The sequence below is a fragment of the Schistocerca cancellata genome, chromosome 1 (genome assembly GCF_023864275.1).
Source record: "Schistocerca cancellata isolate TAMUIC-IGC-003103 chromosome 1, iqSchCanc2.1, whole genome shotgun sequence".
Classification (NCBI taxonomy): Eukaryota; Metazoa; Arthropoda; class Insecta; order Orthoptera; family Acrididae; genus Schistocerca; species Schistocerca cancellata.
Window position 1 is genome coordinate 380,111,798 of NC_064626.1, and position 16,172 is coordinate 380,127,969.

A 16,172-nucleotide genomic window follows, 5' to 3' on the forward strand; every position below is an offset into this window, starting at 1 on the left:
ACGCAACTGGAATCGCATCGGCCAGAAAAGCCATTAGCGATCCTTCCAGCAAGAAATATGACGTACCTGAATGAAACGTTGGATTTCAACCTAGTCCTATCCTTATACCAGCTAATAGATATGCAAGAGGGACGTGTTACCTCGTAGAGCAAAAGCTTCTACATCTACAGCAGTAGCAGTATTAATAGCAGCACACGATCAAGACCTCAAGCGTCACAGCCACAGGCACCATGTTGGTGCTGACTATGTTTTTTGCAGCCTATCTTTCTCAAGTGGGGGCAACGGCCTTGCCGCAGTGGATACACCGGTTCCCGTCAGAACACCGAAGTTAAGCGCTGTCGGGCGTGGCCGGCACTTGGTTGGGTGACCATCCGGGCCGCCATGCGCTGTTGCCGTTTTTCAGGGTGCACTCAGCCTTGTGATGCCAATTGAGGAGCTACTCGACCGAATAGTAGCGGCTCCGGTCAAAGAAAACCATCGTAACGACCGGGAGAACGGTGTGCTGACCACACGCCCCTCCTACTCGCATTCTTATCTGAGGATGACACGGCAGTCGGATGGTTCCGATGCGAGACTTGTGGCCTGAAGACGGAGTGCTTTTTTCTCAAGTGGAAGGCTGCCCATCAATGGAATTCTCCACTAGATTACACACTGTTGAACTGGTTAACTGTTCGTGCATGAGAAGGTATGAGTGCTGCAAGAAACTGGTAAATAAATAAACGTCGTGTGACTAGGGTCTCCCATCAGGCAGACCGTTTGCCAGGTGCAAGTCTTTCGATTTGACGCAACTTCGGCGACTTGCGCGTCGATGGGGATGAAATGATGATAATGATTAGGACAACACAACACCCAGTCTCTGAGCGGAGAAAATCTCCGACCCAGCCAGGAATCGAACCCGGGCCCTTGGGATTGACATTCTGTCGTGCTGCCCACTCACTTACCAGGTGCGGACAAGAAACTGGGTATAGTAATACGAGACAAGGGACCCTGAGTGGTGTTAAAACGAGCGTTGTTGCTTGCTGTGCAAAACGCAGTAAGGGCACAATGAATGGACATTCATGTAAATAAGTGGTTAGTGTTCTGGAGAAATTTATAATCAGAAGTAGCTTAAATGAGAATGAAAGTTGTGTGTAGTAGCACAAGAGTGGATGGGTAAACTGATCGACTAAGAATTGTAGATGGAATATAGGGCTTCTGAGCTTTGTTGCTTAATGTCGGAGGAAATTGTAAATAATCTAGGTTGTAACTATATGTTGAAGTCTTCTGTTGCATACCGTTCACAGTTTCACACCGGGGGTCCAGGTCTTCTCCAAGAGGGGAGGTTTGTATTGCCATCGCTAAGTTTGTGAGTTACTATATGAGAAACAGTTGCATTGCAATTGTATGTGGGACAAACAGTCAGGCACAGAGGCACTGATAGGTAGTTCCACAACCGTCTGTTTTGCACACCACAAGCCAGCTGTGTCGAGCTATGTAATCTCGCAGTGACATTGCAGAAAAGTCATGGAACTACGAACCAGCCTGCAGAGTATTTCCACACCAGTGAGACACGAAGGTATTGATCTGTATGTTCATTTTGGTACTAACAATTTCAGTGATCTTTTCATCTCCCTCCTCTTCAACTTCAGTGACTTTATTAATGCATGTAATAAATTTTGCACATTTGTTTCCAGATTAACTACCCGTTGTTCAAATTGACTGCTATTGAAGTGAACAAAAATGCCACCGTTTGTGTTAACAGTGCTGACACATTTTGCTATTTTTTTGGAGAAGTGACATTTGCTTCACAAAAACAGCAAATAACTCCATTGATTAAAAATGCTTACTGTTGTTTTTTTTGGGTACAAAATTGGTGATCAGGATAAACCCTGGATTCCACATGTGACCTGCAACACTTGTGCCAGCAACTGCAGGAACTGGATACATGGGTAAGGACGTTCAGTGCCCTTTGCAGTGGCCATGATCTGGTGTGAGTCAACTAACCATGTCAGTGACTAATACTTTTTTATGTTTCCTATCAAGAAGGGAACGTCTAAGAAGAAGAAGTGGACAATGATCCATCCTAACATTCCATCTGCCATATGTCCAGTTCTACACGAGGAAGGATTGCCAATACCTGAACCACCGGCAGAGTATGAGATTACTTCTGAATGTCCTGAACCATGTACATCACAAGATCTAGAGTTTCTTCCAAATATATCATCAACTGATGATCCACAAAAATTGTCTCATTAGATATTTTGGAGCTCTCTAAAGCTAAGGCTGAGATTTTAGCATCAAGATTGCAGCATCACAATTGTCTCGAAACTAATGTAAATGTTTCATTCCACCACAGAAGAGAGCAACAATTCACTCCTTCTTTTTATCATGCAAGATAGTCTTGTGGCATGTGTGGATGTAAATGTCTAATGAATTACGGCCCTGATTAGTGGAGACTCGTTATTGATTCATCAATTTTGAACTTACAAACAGTGCTTTTACATATTGGTAATGAGCTTCCTTTTATTCCAGTTGGGCATAGTGTGCATATGAAAGAATTATACCAAAAAATGAAAATTTTACTAGAAGCCATCAAGTATAATGACTCTCAGTTGCACTGATATTGGGCATGCAGTAAGGGTATAGTAAATATTGCTGCTTTCTCTGTGAATGGGGTAGACGAGCTCGTGATTCTCATTACAGTAAACATGAATATCCCACCAGAAAAACTCTTCAACCAGGTATAAAGAAAATTAAAAGTGAATCTCTAATAGACCCTAATAAAGATTCTGCTCTCGTCCTTGGACATCAAGTTGGGTCTCAAGAATAACTTTATTAAGGGAGTGAACGAAGATGATGATGCATTTAACGACTTAAGGCAAAAATTCCCTTACATAAGTGATGCCAAAGTAAATGAGGGCGTCCTTGTATGCCCACAGATTCGAGAGCTTTTTGAGACAATACTTTTAACGGAATCATACAAAGTGATGAGAAGCAGGCACGAGAATATTTTAAGACAGTCTGTTTACAGTTCTTAGGGAACAGACGAGTAATAAATTACAAGGAGATTGTAGATACCATGTTGTCACCTACTGAAAAACTTGGTAGCAACATGTCATTGAAAATGCATTTCTTACGTACTCATCTTGACTACTCCCCCAATGATTGTAGTGCAGTAAGTGATGAACATTGGAATCGATTTCATCAAGATGTTGCCACTTTTGAGAAGAGGTATGCCGGAAAGTGGAGCCCTACTATTTTAGTAGATTACTGCTGGACTGTCATAAGGGATGTTCCCAAGTATGTGTATAAATGTCAAGCCAAGCGAAAACGATCATCTTGTGAATTTAGCCCTGAACAAAATAAATAATTGTATATACTGTACATATGGACATTTAACATTTGTAATCCTTTATATACATTTGTGACCAGTTAATTTATATATTTTCTTTTGTATTTTATATAGTTCTGTTACAAAGTCGCTTACAAAGTATTTTTCTTCTGCTACATTATCTTTATTTTTTCTTAATATTTTACTTTTGTACTTACAGAATGGCACTGAAATTTATCAATGCATAACACGTAACATAATTCAAGTAATTATTCACTTAAAATTTGTTATGCTGGATCTTGAGACATGAATACATATTTAATAAGTGAGTTATTTATAAAAAATGTAGATAACTTTAAAAAAACTAAAGCTAAATATTTATGAAGATGATGATTTTGTACCATTTTATACTCAAAATCATGCAATGTACAGACTTTCACTTAAAATTTGTTGTTAAGTGTAATCGATATGTTGATTCATTATAATGTATTATCCATTTGTATTCCATAAATATTAGATGTGCAGTTCCATTTATTTTCTGACCATTGATATCAATTTCAAGAGCATTTAGCTTGCTGTTTTCTCTCTGAAGCTGCATTAAATGTGTTTTTGAGATGCTTAATGGTAGACTATTTCCTGAAAATCACCTGTTTATTTGTTGTGTTACTGTTTCAGTTGTAACCTGCATTGAGGATTTCGTGCCCTTGATCGATGTACTTGTGTTATCAGCAAGCATTTGTATGTTTACATTGTTGTTTACTGGTAGGTCATTAATGCACGCAAAGAAGATTAGTGGTCAAGGATCAGGCATTGGGAAACACCATACTACATAGTTCCCCGCACTGGGTTTATTGTTTCACCAGTTAAGGCGGCTCTTTGGTTTTTGTTATGTAAGAAGGATTCTAGCCATGCTAATGGTTGGTGTTTGATGCCATAATGTATGGGGGTACTAATATTTTTTGTTGTGTTTTACGCAGTCAAAAGCTTTAGCGTGATCACAGAAATCCTTACAAGATACCTGCTACAATTCAGTTAATCTTTCTTTTGTGGGACTGTATATTGCTCCCATTGTGGACAGTCCCTCGCAAAAACCAAATTGGGATTGTGTCAATGAGCCAAAATATATTGAGTGTTCAGTAGCCTGTTATACAGTACCATCTGAAATATTTTTGAAAGAACTGGCAGCAGAGAGATAGGCTGATAGGTATCACACATCTCTCACGAGCTTTTGTGTACTGGCACCACACTGGTATGTTTTAATCTATTAGGAAACTCAAGTTTCGGTAGACTGGTTACACAAATAGCATAATATGTTGCTGATTAAATCACCATGTATTTTTAGTGCCCTATTAGATATTCTGTAGTACACAGGAAAGCTTTTCCTTTTTAGGGATCTGATCATTTTTATAATTTCGTTGGTTGTTGGGGATTTGTGGTGTATGATGGGTATAGAGAAGAAAATTTTATTGAATTCAGAGGCTGCCCTTTTCATATTATTGTGGTCTTTTCCATTTTCTATGAACTGCACTACCACTAACTTCTGATATTTTGTCCTTAGTTGTTTCACATTTTATGATTTCTTGTATGGTTTTCGTTTCATTTTTTGACCTGTTAATTTGCTGTGTGTAATTCAGATTTTCGCCTTCTTGATTACACAGTTTAAGATTTTGCAATATATCTTATAGTTTGTTTTTACTGCCTTGTGTGTACTATTCCTCTGTTCTTGGTAAGTTCCCTCTTTCTGGCACACATAATATTCTAATCCCTGATGTTATCCAGAGTTTTGGCCTTTTGACATTTGATTTAGTTTTGATTTATCTTTTAGGGAAGCTGGCTTCAAAGTCAAAAGTCAAAATATGAGTGCAATTTCTTATCCACAATATCTTCATTATAGACTTCTTCATATAGTTCCTGTTGCAGGATATTTCTGAACATATTATTGGAGTCATTGTCTATTGTTCCAACATGCCTGACTTGAGTGTGTGTAGTAACCATCTTCTGTTAACATGTTTTAGGACTGCTATGTGACCATCGTGTTCAGATAGGTCATTTACTACAGCCTGTATTTTTACATCATAATATTGTGTGAGTCCAGGAAAATACTGTCAATAGCAGTTTTGCTGCAGTCATATATACCCTTGCTGGAAATGAGATCACTGAGTGTAAGTTAAAGCAAGACATAAATGTCTTGCTATTTGTTGGTATTAGCTGAGCAGATCGTTGTTTGACTATTAGAAACTGCATGTATCAATACAACAGAACAAAACGACACATAAACTCCCTCAAAAATTATCATTACTTTATTGATCACAGCCACAGAAGACAGAGAGAAATACAAGCTTGTTTGATCATTCCGAGCTTGCAGTTCCAAATCATTGAACGTACTGAAAACAAAGCATCAGTGTTATCTCTTAACTATACACCAGCTCCACTACATGTATGGTAGATATAAAATATAAAAAGGATAATCAAATAATAACAAAACCAAAACACATACATACAAAACACAGTGCCCTTACATCTCACTCTAAATGTTTGACAGTGTGGTGTTTGTAAACACATGGATATGGCATGCATGCTTCAACACTAAGTAACTGCACAATGGCGCCACATCAGCCCCCATGGAGAAAGTAGAAAATTATCCAAATAGTGGACAGGAAAGTGGATGTGATGACTGGATATTGAGGTATGTATTGTCAGCTCTGCTAATGTAATTTGTGCCATTGGCTGTGAAGGCAGTGGTGAGGTGATTGTTGGGTGAGACTGCAGTCTTAGGAGCTTTGACTTTGTTGATTCTTGGAAGTCGTAAGCTGGTTTAACCCTTTCTATAGCAACAATGGTCGCCTTTCCATTTCTGAAATGTCAAGTATCTTGTCTCCCCTTTTGACTACATGGTAGGGTCCTGAGTATGGCAGCTGGAATGACTGACTCCTTTCAGGCATAACATGACATGTGAACAGGTTTTCAAGTCTTGATGCACGAAGGTGGTAGCAGTATCACGTCTGTGAGTCTGGTGTGGATGGATTCGCTCTATGTGCTCTTGCAGTCAGCATAAGTAACCTGGCTGATATTCTCTTGGTTGTGATGGAGTGTTTGTTTCCACGAATTCTCCTGGGAGCCTCAACGTCTCGCTGTGCACCAGTTTCGCCTAAGAAGCGTCTAGATACGATTTGAAAGTGTTTCTGAGGCCGAGTGGTTTCGTGGAAATGACCCTGGTTCACTCAGCATCATGACACATTAGTGCTGCCTTAAGTCAGCAGTGCCATCTCTCAGTCATCCCATTACTGACTGGTTGATAGTTCAGCGTTCTGTGGTGATATGTGCGCAAAATTTCACAAGCTGTCTGAACAGGTAGGATTCAAATTGTCGTCCTCTGTCTTGGAATGGACAAACAAAGCGCAACACCCAATACGACATGAAACTGAAAACCTGAGTTTCTGCTGTTTCTCCAGTGGTGCAGTTTCCACCCAGCGCATATAACGAGCTTGCATTAGAAGTGTGTAATGTTGCCTGTCGCACGGTGGAAATGGACCAGCGACGTCAATGTGGACGTGAGTGAAACACACCGTCGTGAGCGGAAAATTTCCTGTCAATGCTTGTATGTAGTGGTGTACTCAAAGCATTTGCTTTTTAAGACAACACCTCGCCCAGTCACAGCATTCTTTCTGTATTCTCGGCCACACCTAACGTTTCATGACTAGGCGGGTCGTCAATAAAACACAGGGGTGACACAAGTCCTGTAACATACTGAAGACATCACCTCTAAAGAGAATAAGTAGGAACGGCCTCGGTTTTGAATTGGTCGTTTCACAATACAGCTTGAAATCACTCCCTGGAATTTGGACAAGTTGGAGATCCAATGCAGATGTTACTGCTGATAAAATTCCCTGTAGTTCTTGATCTGATTTTGAGTGGCGATGAGTTTGATGTAATCGATCATGCTAGTAATGCTTCCAACCAGAGATAAACAATCGGCCACCACACTGTCAATGTCAGAGATGTGATGGACGTCTGTGATGAAATATTAGATAAATAGTAACTCTTCGTGTTCTCCTAGATAAACAGTTTATTTTGTTTCGGCGAAAGGAGTAAGTTAGCCATTTGTGTTACGTGTAGATAATAATGTCTCTAGTTTCTAGGTGATTCCTGAAGTATTTGACAGACCCATAAAGAGCCAGAAGTTCTCTGTCGTAGGCGCTCCATAACTTGCGAGGAAAGTGCGAGTGGCTGTCATGTGTCACTACACCACTGTTGCAATTGTTGCAATGCTGCGCTGATCGCCATCTGGCTAGCGAAGGGACCAAACTGCTGAGATCATCGGTCCCTAGACTTACACACTACTTAAACTAACTTATGCGAAGAACAACACACACCCATGCCTGAAGCAGGACTCGAACCTCGGGTGGGAGGGGCCGCGCAATGCGTGACATGGCGCCTCAAACCATGCGGCCACTCCGCGCGGCTATTACTAGTGCCAAAGATGCAAAAGGCTCAGGATGCGCCAGAAGTGGGGCTTCTGCGATGCTCTTTTTGTCTGTGTCAAACGCCACACACATTATATCAGTTCATGCTATAGGCGAGTTATCGTTGTTCTTTGGGCTGGTGAGTGCTGCAAGTAACATCTCCTGTAACTCAGCAGAGTGTGGTAAGTGGCGTTAATAAAAATTGAATGTACTATGGAATCAAGGCAATTCCTTGGTCGTATTTGGGCGTGAAATCCTTAAGAAGGGTTCCACCTCCTCTGGTAGAGGTAGAGATGCTGCTACTGTTATTCTATGATCTAGTAAATTCACCTGGGGCTGGCCAAAGACACATTTAGCCTTGTTTAGGACGACGCCATCGTGTTCGAACCACTTAAACACTTCTGTAATGGAAAGTCAAGGTTAAAATCCCCATATAAAATAATCTTACTGTTATTCTTGTAAATTTTTACAAGGACAGTTTCCAGCTGAGCAAGGAATTTTGGGATATTTCGTACTGGTGCCCTGTACATATTTATAATTATGATTGCCTGCTTTTCTGGTTCTAATTGCAATGTGAAGACATTTTCAGTATCCTAGTAATTGTTGATCAATGTATGTATAAAGCCACCACCATTACTACTACACCACATAATCTAAATTTCACTGTTTGAGGCTGGACTAAGTGAAGTGATGTGTGGACATTCATCTAAAGTAAATGTTGCTTCTCGTTTTCTTCTGCTGAAACCGAGTGTATACTGAACTTAACTCTTGTATTAGAATGCTTTTCCACAATATGATTGCTATGTAAATTCAGTTTAGTATACACTAGTTGTTGGTTTTTTTTCTCTTTGTTAACGTTTCTGTGAGATCATGAACAAACCTTCACAAACTCATTAGTGAGCACACTAATTGCTTGTTTAAACAATTATTTATCAGGTAATTATAACTGAAATTTCCCTATTTAACACATTATAACATGGAAACTAATTATTATACTAGTACCAAGCTTGGCAGGCTTAATGTCGAGAGCATGGGGTGCACGATTTCCATGTGCCACCTTACAGATCCCACTATGGCCACCAGGTGCCATGATCACCCATCATGGTTCATAGTCTAACACACATGGCTAGTTGCAGTGCACTTGTTAATGTGTCAACATGAGCTTGGACAAAAGGAGTAGGGCATTATTTATGAAGCTCTATTATCAAAACAATGGTAATGCTGCAACTGCACTTCCAGAATATCGTCGGCTGAAAGGATTATGGAAGGGTCGTCTTTCTCCACCTACTTTGCGGAGCATAATGAAGAAGTTCGAATCAACTGGAGTACTGGGTGTCACTCCAGGAATAGGTCGACGACTGGTTGCACGACAGGTGGTTGGTGAAATCGCTGTTGCTATGACAGACAATGCCGCACACAATTCCCAACAGTCAGCCACTGCACATGCTGTCACAACAGTTGAACATCCCGTGGTCCACTGTATGGAAGGTGCTTTGAACCATTCTCAAATGGTTTCTGTACCAGATCCGTATCGTACAGCAGCGTGCACCACAGGACATACAACGACTTGTTGACTTCGCTCTCCATTTTCTCACAAGGATTGAAGTTGATGAGTTCTGACCCTGGACAAACCTATGGACAGATAAACCTCATTTTTCTCTGATGTATGAGGTGAAAACACAGAGTGGGGGGATCTTCACGTCCATTCACTGCATATCAAGTTCCTCTGTATTGTGAATGTGTCACTGTATGGTGTGGTTTCATAGCTATGTTCATCACTGAGCCATTCTTTTTGAACAGGTTGTCACTAAATGACCAAAAACGTGCAGTGTGACAGGCTAGCATTACTGTGATATGCTTCGTCAGCATGTCATACCTGCCCTACAGAGAGAGACACATTGAACTCAACAGTTTTCATGCAAGATGTTGTCCTACCACACTTCACTCGTGAAGTTCACCTACTTCTCTGAAACACATTTGGAAACGATCGAATTATCAGCCGATCATTTCCAAATGCTTGGCCAGCAGTATCATGTGATCTTATTCTCTGTGATTCCTGGTTGTGGGACTACTTGAAGGATAGGGCTTAGCAGGCGAACATTCACACATGTACTGGTCTGAAGCGCAGCATATCAAGAGAGGTAGCCAGCATATCTACAGACATGCTTCGTTTTTCTGCGCAGAATGCAATCCTGTGCTTTCAGACTCTTCTGGACACTGATGGGTGTCATAATGAACCCCTTTTGTAGGAGTAATGGTATGCTGCACCATAGCACAAAATTAAAAGTGTCTCAGTTGAATTGATTCTGCATTATTTCTCTTTTCCAGATCCTTGATATTAATGTTACCAAGTTTGGTACTCGTGCAGTAATTAGTTCACGTGTTATAATGTGTTAAATAGGGAAATTTAATTATAATCATCCAGTATATTGTAAAGACGTAATTTGAGTCTAAAGAGAGACACCACCTATCCTCTGCTGACAATGGGCGTGACAATGCGCATTGAACGTTTCTGGAGATGCTTGTGCAATTTTTCGTGTCGGTGGGTACCTGGCTTTAAGCAGGGTTAAACCAAGCATCTAATGTGGCGCCACACCTTGTGACTTTCTGTCGTGACATCGTGAGCTACCGTTCACACAGGTCGCCACAAATTCAACGTAGTTGCACAATTTTTAATATGGCGTCAACTGAAATCATATGGGCTGATATGAATGTTATAGTGCAGGTTATAGCATTAGAGCTGTGACAATAGTTAAATACAAGGAAGACGAAACTCAAATATTAGATTCGAAAATAGATTTCGCACAGGGATAAGTCAGGAGCCATAAACACATTTGTAAAAGAAACAACAGACGAAAATGGTGTCTGCAATGGCAAACTAAGCAAGAGCTGATATGTAAATATCATATGGAGACACGCCATTCTTCCAAGATTTTAGAGTCTTACTGTATTTGTTGATACAGACATTTTGAATAACTAATCTTTAGTTTAACAACTACCACATCCCATTCCGGAGCTATTTTCTGAATATAATCCATGATTTATAGATTGCTTGGTCTCACAAATCATGAAGCTTGTTCGAATTTCTTATGTTGATTACATATATTAAAGCCGGGTTCACACACGCAACGAAAGTATCGCCACAAGTCAAGTCATTCTGGAGTGGCGCTGTGAGCTACTGTTCACACAGGACGCCACAAATTCTTCGTAATTACGAAGTTTGCAAAATGGCGTCACCTGTCTCAGCTGAAATGATTCGGGCCTGCGTTAATGTTGTAGCTTAAATTGTGGCATTAGAACTGAGCGAAGAGTTAACAACAAAGAAACGGAAACGCAAATGGATCCGTATATTACTTGCCAATGTGTTTCTCGTCTCTCTTGTCTCGACTACATGTTTTAAGAACCGGTCTGCAGCTTCAAAACAAGCAAGGCTGGGTTTATAAATACCGTCTGTAGACGCACCACTCTTAAGTGATAGCAGTACTTTTTTTGTTGATTCATGTAAGCATTTCGAATGCTTCGAATTTTTAATTTTGTTGTAGCTACATCAATTCCAGGTACATATTCACGCATACTGTTTACTATTTCAATTAATGCAGCATCTCTCAAATTTATGTCTTTGTAAGATTCGCTTTTGTGGTTCAAAAGGCATTATCGTTCTTGATACACCTCCAAGAATGTCATAATTGTCGCTGTTGATCACTTTTTCGACATACTGACAGCAAACGCACAAACAAAAGCACGATCTGCGAACGAATACGCACTAGAAAGGTTTGAATCCAGCCGCGAGGTAGCAATCGAATGGCGTTATTCGATTATGGAGATGGCAAAATGGCGCAACAAAGTAGAACCAAGTTCATCTTTTTGTGACGTGACAAAAGTTGCGCTTCTTAAATGGCGACACCGAAAACTATGAGTTTACACATGCCACTACAAAGCAACTGCAGTTCGCCATTAGCAGTGGCGATACTTTTGTAGCCTGTGTGAACCCGGCTTAAGTTTACTGATTAATTCGTTCAAAAATCTTTTAAGGTTGTGGAATATGTCATTGGTTTGCAAGTACTCCCCCCCCCCCCCCCCCCCACCACCACACACACACACTGCTGCAGAAAATCAAATATAGGTTGCCGTTCAGTTCCAGAAGCTGTGAAAGCTTACCTGTCGACCTCTGTTCTACTTTTTTCAGTTATAAAACGAAAACACTGAAATCGAATGGAGTACAGCAGCAATTACTCCACGATATGTGCGACAGAATCCTCGTCTTTCGAAATACTGCCACCAGGGAGTATCGGTGGAAGGAAAGTGTCGCAACGAATTGCTACGAAGTTAAGCTTTACGTGGCGTGACAGTAGTTGCGTCTGTTAAGTTGCGCCACTAAAAAATTCGCACATGCAGCTAAATTATAACTACAATATGCCACTATCTGTGTTGCCGGCTTCAGAATATCTTTCAGGAACAAATAGTACTTCGAACTTCGACCATAGATTTATGGTCGAAGACTTCGAAGCGTAAAAGCTTTGGTCACGAATGGCCAATGACAAATGAAGAATGCATAGAAGCGCGCCAATATTTCGTTTTGCAGTTCCAATGGTTGTTCGAAATGTTTAGTAAAGAGGGTTTAAGAGAGCAGTTTTTGTCGATGGGCGTGAGAATAAGTGACGTAGCGTTAAGTAAATGTGAGTAATAACTACTATATTTTGTAGTACGGTACTTTTGACTGATTTTAACTATCTGTCTCATGGGTATATTATTAACGCTGTAGTGTTACGTGTAATCGATGGTCGTTTATGAATTCCTACCCTCAGTTTGTCATAGTGGCTAGTAATGATTGAGGTAAAAAGACTTTCGGTCACGCATAGTGGCACTGGAGCTCGAATCTGACGATCTTGTGTGGGGATTCTTTTATCAAATACCCCACTCCCTTCTTTTCACTTTGACGTCTCGATATTTTTTCCGATTATCTTTGTGTTCTGTAGCAAATTTATTTTCATTGTTCCCAAAGTAGTCTATACTTCTGTACTGCGTAAGCTGTCGTGATGATTATTGTACACTGCTCTATAATGCTTCTGTAGTGATGTTATTGACACAGTTTTTTTGTTTCAAATCAGGGTATACAACCGTTATGCAATTGTTAAACGCCATAAAATTGATCTCCGCTGTGTGCAAAATTTATAACTTATGTTCACTGAATGAACTGTTTACCACAAAAGGCCACAGGTCTAACACTTTATTGTATCCATGTTTTAGAATATAACAATGCCTACTTACTTTGTTTCTTAGATCACAGTAGGTTTTTCTTTGATCAGAAGTAAAACTCTCTTTCGTGCAATTTGCTTCTTACAATTTTGTTTTGCCAATGCACCAGTCAAAGAATTTATATACTGTGTTCTTGTCCATAGTTTCTGCAATTTGTTACAAAAACCAAACATTAAAATGGTTTATTCTTATTTTGTTCGTGGCAGTGTGTAGTATTGGCTTACTCTTTCTGTATTTTCAGTAAAATTAACATAGCTTTTATTTTTATAATTCACATTAGACTTTAATAGAACCAATGGTTTTTGTTCTCCATTGGTTGGACTGTTATCAATAGGCCTACTGTATCTTACGAATATTATCTTATTGTACATGCTCTTTCATTTGCTCAGTCATATGTTCTAGAACTTATTTGTAAGAAAGTCTGTACAGATATGAAAATGGAAAAAGTAGACTATACATTGTTAACTGTTGTAAACAATTTGTCCTTACTCAAGGCGTGTTAAATCTGAGTGTGCTGTTCTGACATTCATTGCATCAGTTATTCAACAGTTGCTATTTAACATATTGCTGAGTTTTCAGTTGACTGCATTGAATTTTATCACAGAGATTGTCATCTGTATGACTTAAAAATAAGACATGCACATTTAAAGAATATCACTGCTTGTCATGCAGCCAACAGAAAACTTTTAAACGGTGGGGGGGGGGGGGGGGGCGGTCATAGGGAGGTTGTTGGTTAACTCAGATTTTAGGCGATCACTTTATAAGAAGTTAATTTTGAGCCTAAAATTTGCAAAATGTAAAGAAGTTGCAATGAATTTGACATCAAAATATTTTATAGTTAAACTTAAAATCAATGGACTGATATTTTTAGAACTGCAAGTTGCACATCGTGTGAATGTAATGGGTTTCTGAATATCGTTCGAACACAGATACATGAAGGTTGCATGTGGGTGGATACAACTGAGCAACGAAATGGACAAGTATGCTCCAGTAGATTTTCTTGGAAAATTAATAATACTGACAATAGAATGGGCCCCATGCAGTTTTTTTTAAATGAACTTACAAAACTACTTGGTGCGTTATTAAACTTAATATCATACTAGCAGAAGGGTCATTCCATGTCAGATCAACAAATGACAGTATGGTTTTAAACCTGAACATTTTGGATTTATTTAAAATGAAGTATGCATGTCATATTCATAAATAGTATGGATTTTGATAAAATATTTTAAAAATAAATTCTCAGAAGTCAAACATATCCTGAAAGTTGGGATGGTAATTGGATCACTGTCAAAAATAATTTTTATATTTACGATGGTGCTGTAAAACATGTTCGAAAATTAATTTACGATATAGTCCATATCAATTCAGGCACGCTAGGAAAAAATCTTACCTTCATATTCTCGGATGTTATTGAATTTAACACATGTTAAAATGAATGAATAGTAAGGAACACACATTTTTTGTTTTCTCCAAAAAAGAATTTCTGCTACAAGATACAACCCTCCAAAGATGACACTGTGCATCCCATTTTAAAGATGCGAATTTTGGAAAAATGTTAAAATGATGGATCCCTGTAATGGTTCTACATATTTTGTTGTTTTTATTTGAAAGATAATTGCTTTATGATTACAAAGAAATCCTTCATTTGGACTTAACTGTCAAAGTTCTTACTATAGTGTTGTGAACATTTGTTATAATGTATGGAAAAAAAATTTTCAAAAATGCCAGTTCTTTATTTTTTATTTTTTTAAATATCAGTGCCATATAGTTCTACATTTCCTGAAAAGGAGAGCTTCTACTTTTAGGTTAAACAGGTTTTATAAACAATTCAAGTTTTTGCTGCAAATAAAACATGTTTTATTGCCATCTTATCACATAACAGGCTCCTAAAAATCAAAACCTAGCCATATTTTACATAATCTTAGGTTTTTAAGATGCGTGAGAGACTCATTTCTGAGGCATTTTAAATGGTCCCAAAATGTATGTGAAAGGTCCGAAGATGGTTTCAGTTTATGTAACTTCTGTGCAATCTGTTTTTTTTTCCCCTAGTATTAGCCAGACAGTGAACTAAAAATGTGTTCCACTGCTTTGATATAGAGTGAAGCCTTCCTGTTGAACCAATACGAATTGAAGTACTTGCAATCTTCAAACCATTGTGAACAGGAAGTGAGCACTGATGGTGTTGTTGCTGTGCTTCAGCTGGAAACCTGTATCCAGCAGCTGGTCTATGTGGTAGAATAAAGTTCACTACAATTTCGTTTAACTGATAACTGGTGCCTATAATCTCTGCAATCCACCAGACATAGTCATACACATGCGCCACAAACATCCCCCTTCTCAGGTTGTGAATCTGAATATTGTACTGCTGTTTCTGAGGTGTTGGCCGAACGAACGAAATTTCTACTTTCTTGCTCTTTGAAGTGCGTGCAATATGAGTTTGCTCATCATTTTGAATCCAAAAATCTTCTAAATTCCTTTCACAGGAGTAGTTTGTTTGGACCATTCTTCTTTTTTCTGCTCACGGAATTCTTTGATTTTCTCTTTGGACAAGAAAATGAAGGCTGTGGATATGTAAGATTCCACGACTCTTGTAAAGTCCTCAGCATTCTGAATTGCAGCTGTATTTGGTCTGGAAAGATTGTTTTGTTGCATGGTGCTTCTGCATGCCTCCTGCACCATCACAAGGCTCCTTCCTGTGACCAGTAGCACTGTGTACTCAGTTGGCACAAGCAACTTACTCAATTCAAGCAGCTGGTAATGATTTTTAAAATGACCAAGAATACAATCAGAAATAATGATGATTTTCTGTGCCCCTGTTTGTAGTTGAAGAATTTTGCGCATCGCTAGCAAAGTGTGTGCTGAGTCCTGTCCTTTGTCATCACTTCTAACTAACACTTGTGATCTTGTTTTGAAAATATGTCACTCCTGTAAAAAATTGAAACTTGGTCATTACTCCAATGATACCCCCGTACTTCTTGTGGTAGAATTACGGACCACTTCTTAGCAAAATCACAGTGAAGCACTAAACTTCTGAAATGAAATGTGTAGTTGTCGCACTTTCTTCATATGCTGGTGTGTTAACTGCTTTCACTGACCATTTATCAAGTTCATCAATGAAACTGCCAAAGGCAACAGTTTTC

The 16,172-nt window shown here is 39.2% G+C and overlaps 1 protein-coding gene and 1 pseudogene across 1 annotated transcript in view; both read left to right on the forward strand.

Annotated features, from left to right (window-relative positions):
- The first annotated feature begins 277 nt into the window (after positions 1-277).
- On the forward strand, positions 278-395 carry LOC126102386 (5S ribosomal RNA; annotated as a pseudogene).
- Positions 396-12,292: 11,897 nt separating this feature from the next.
- Positions 12,293-16,172, forward strand: part of LOC126175057 (DNA polymerase alpha subunit B) — a 115,948-nt gene continuing 112,068 nt past the window's right edge. Inside the window, exon 1 of the mRNA XM_049921580.1 lies at positions 12,293-12,449. Coding sequence (XP_049777537.1) covers positions 12,308-12,449 — 142 coding nt within the window. The 5' untranslated portion in view covers positions 12,293-12,307. The remainder of the gene's footprint in view (positions 12,450-16,172) is intronic.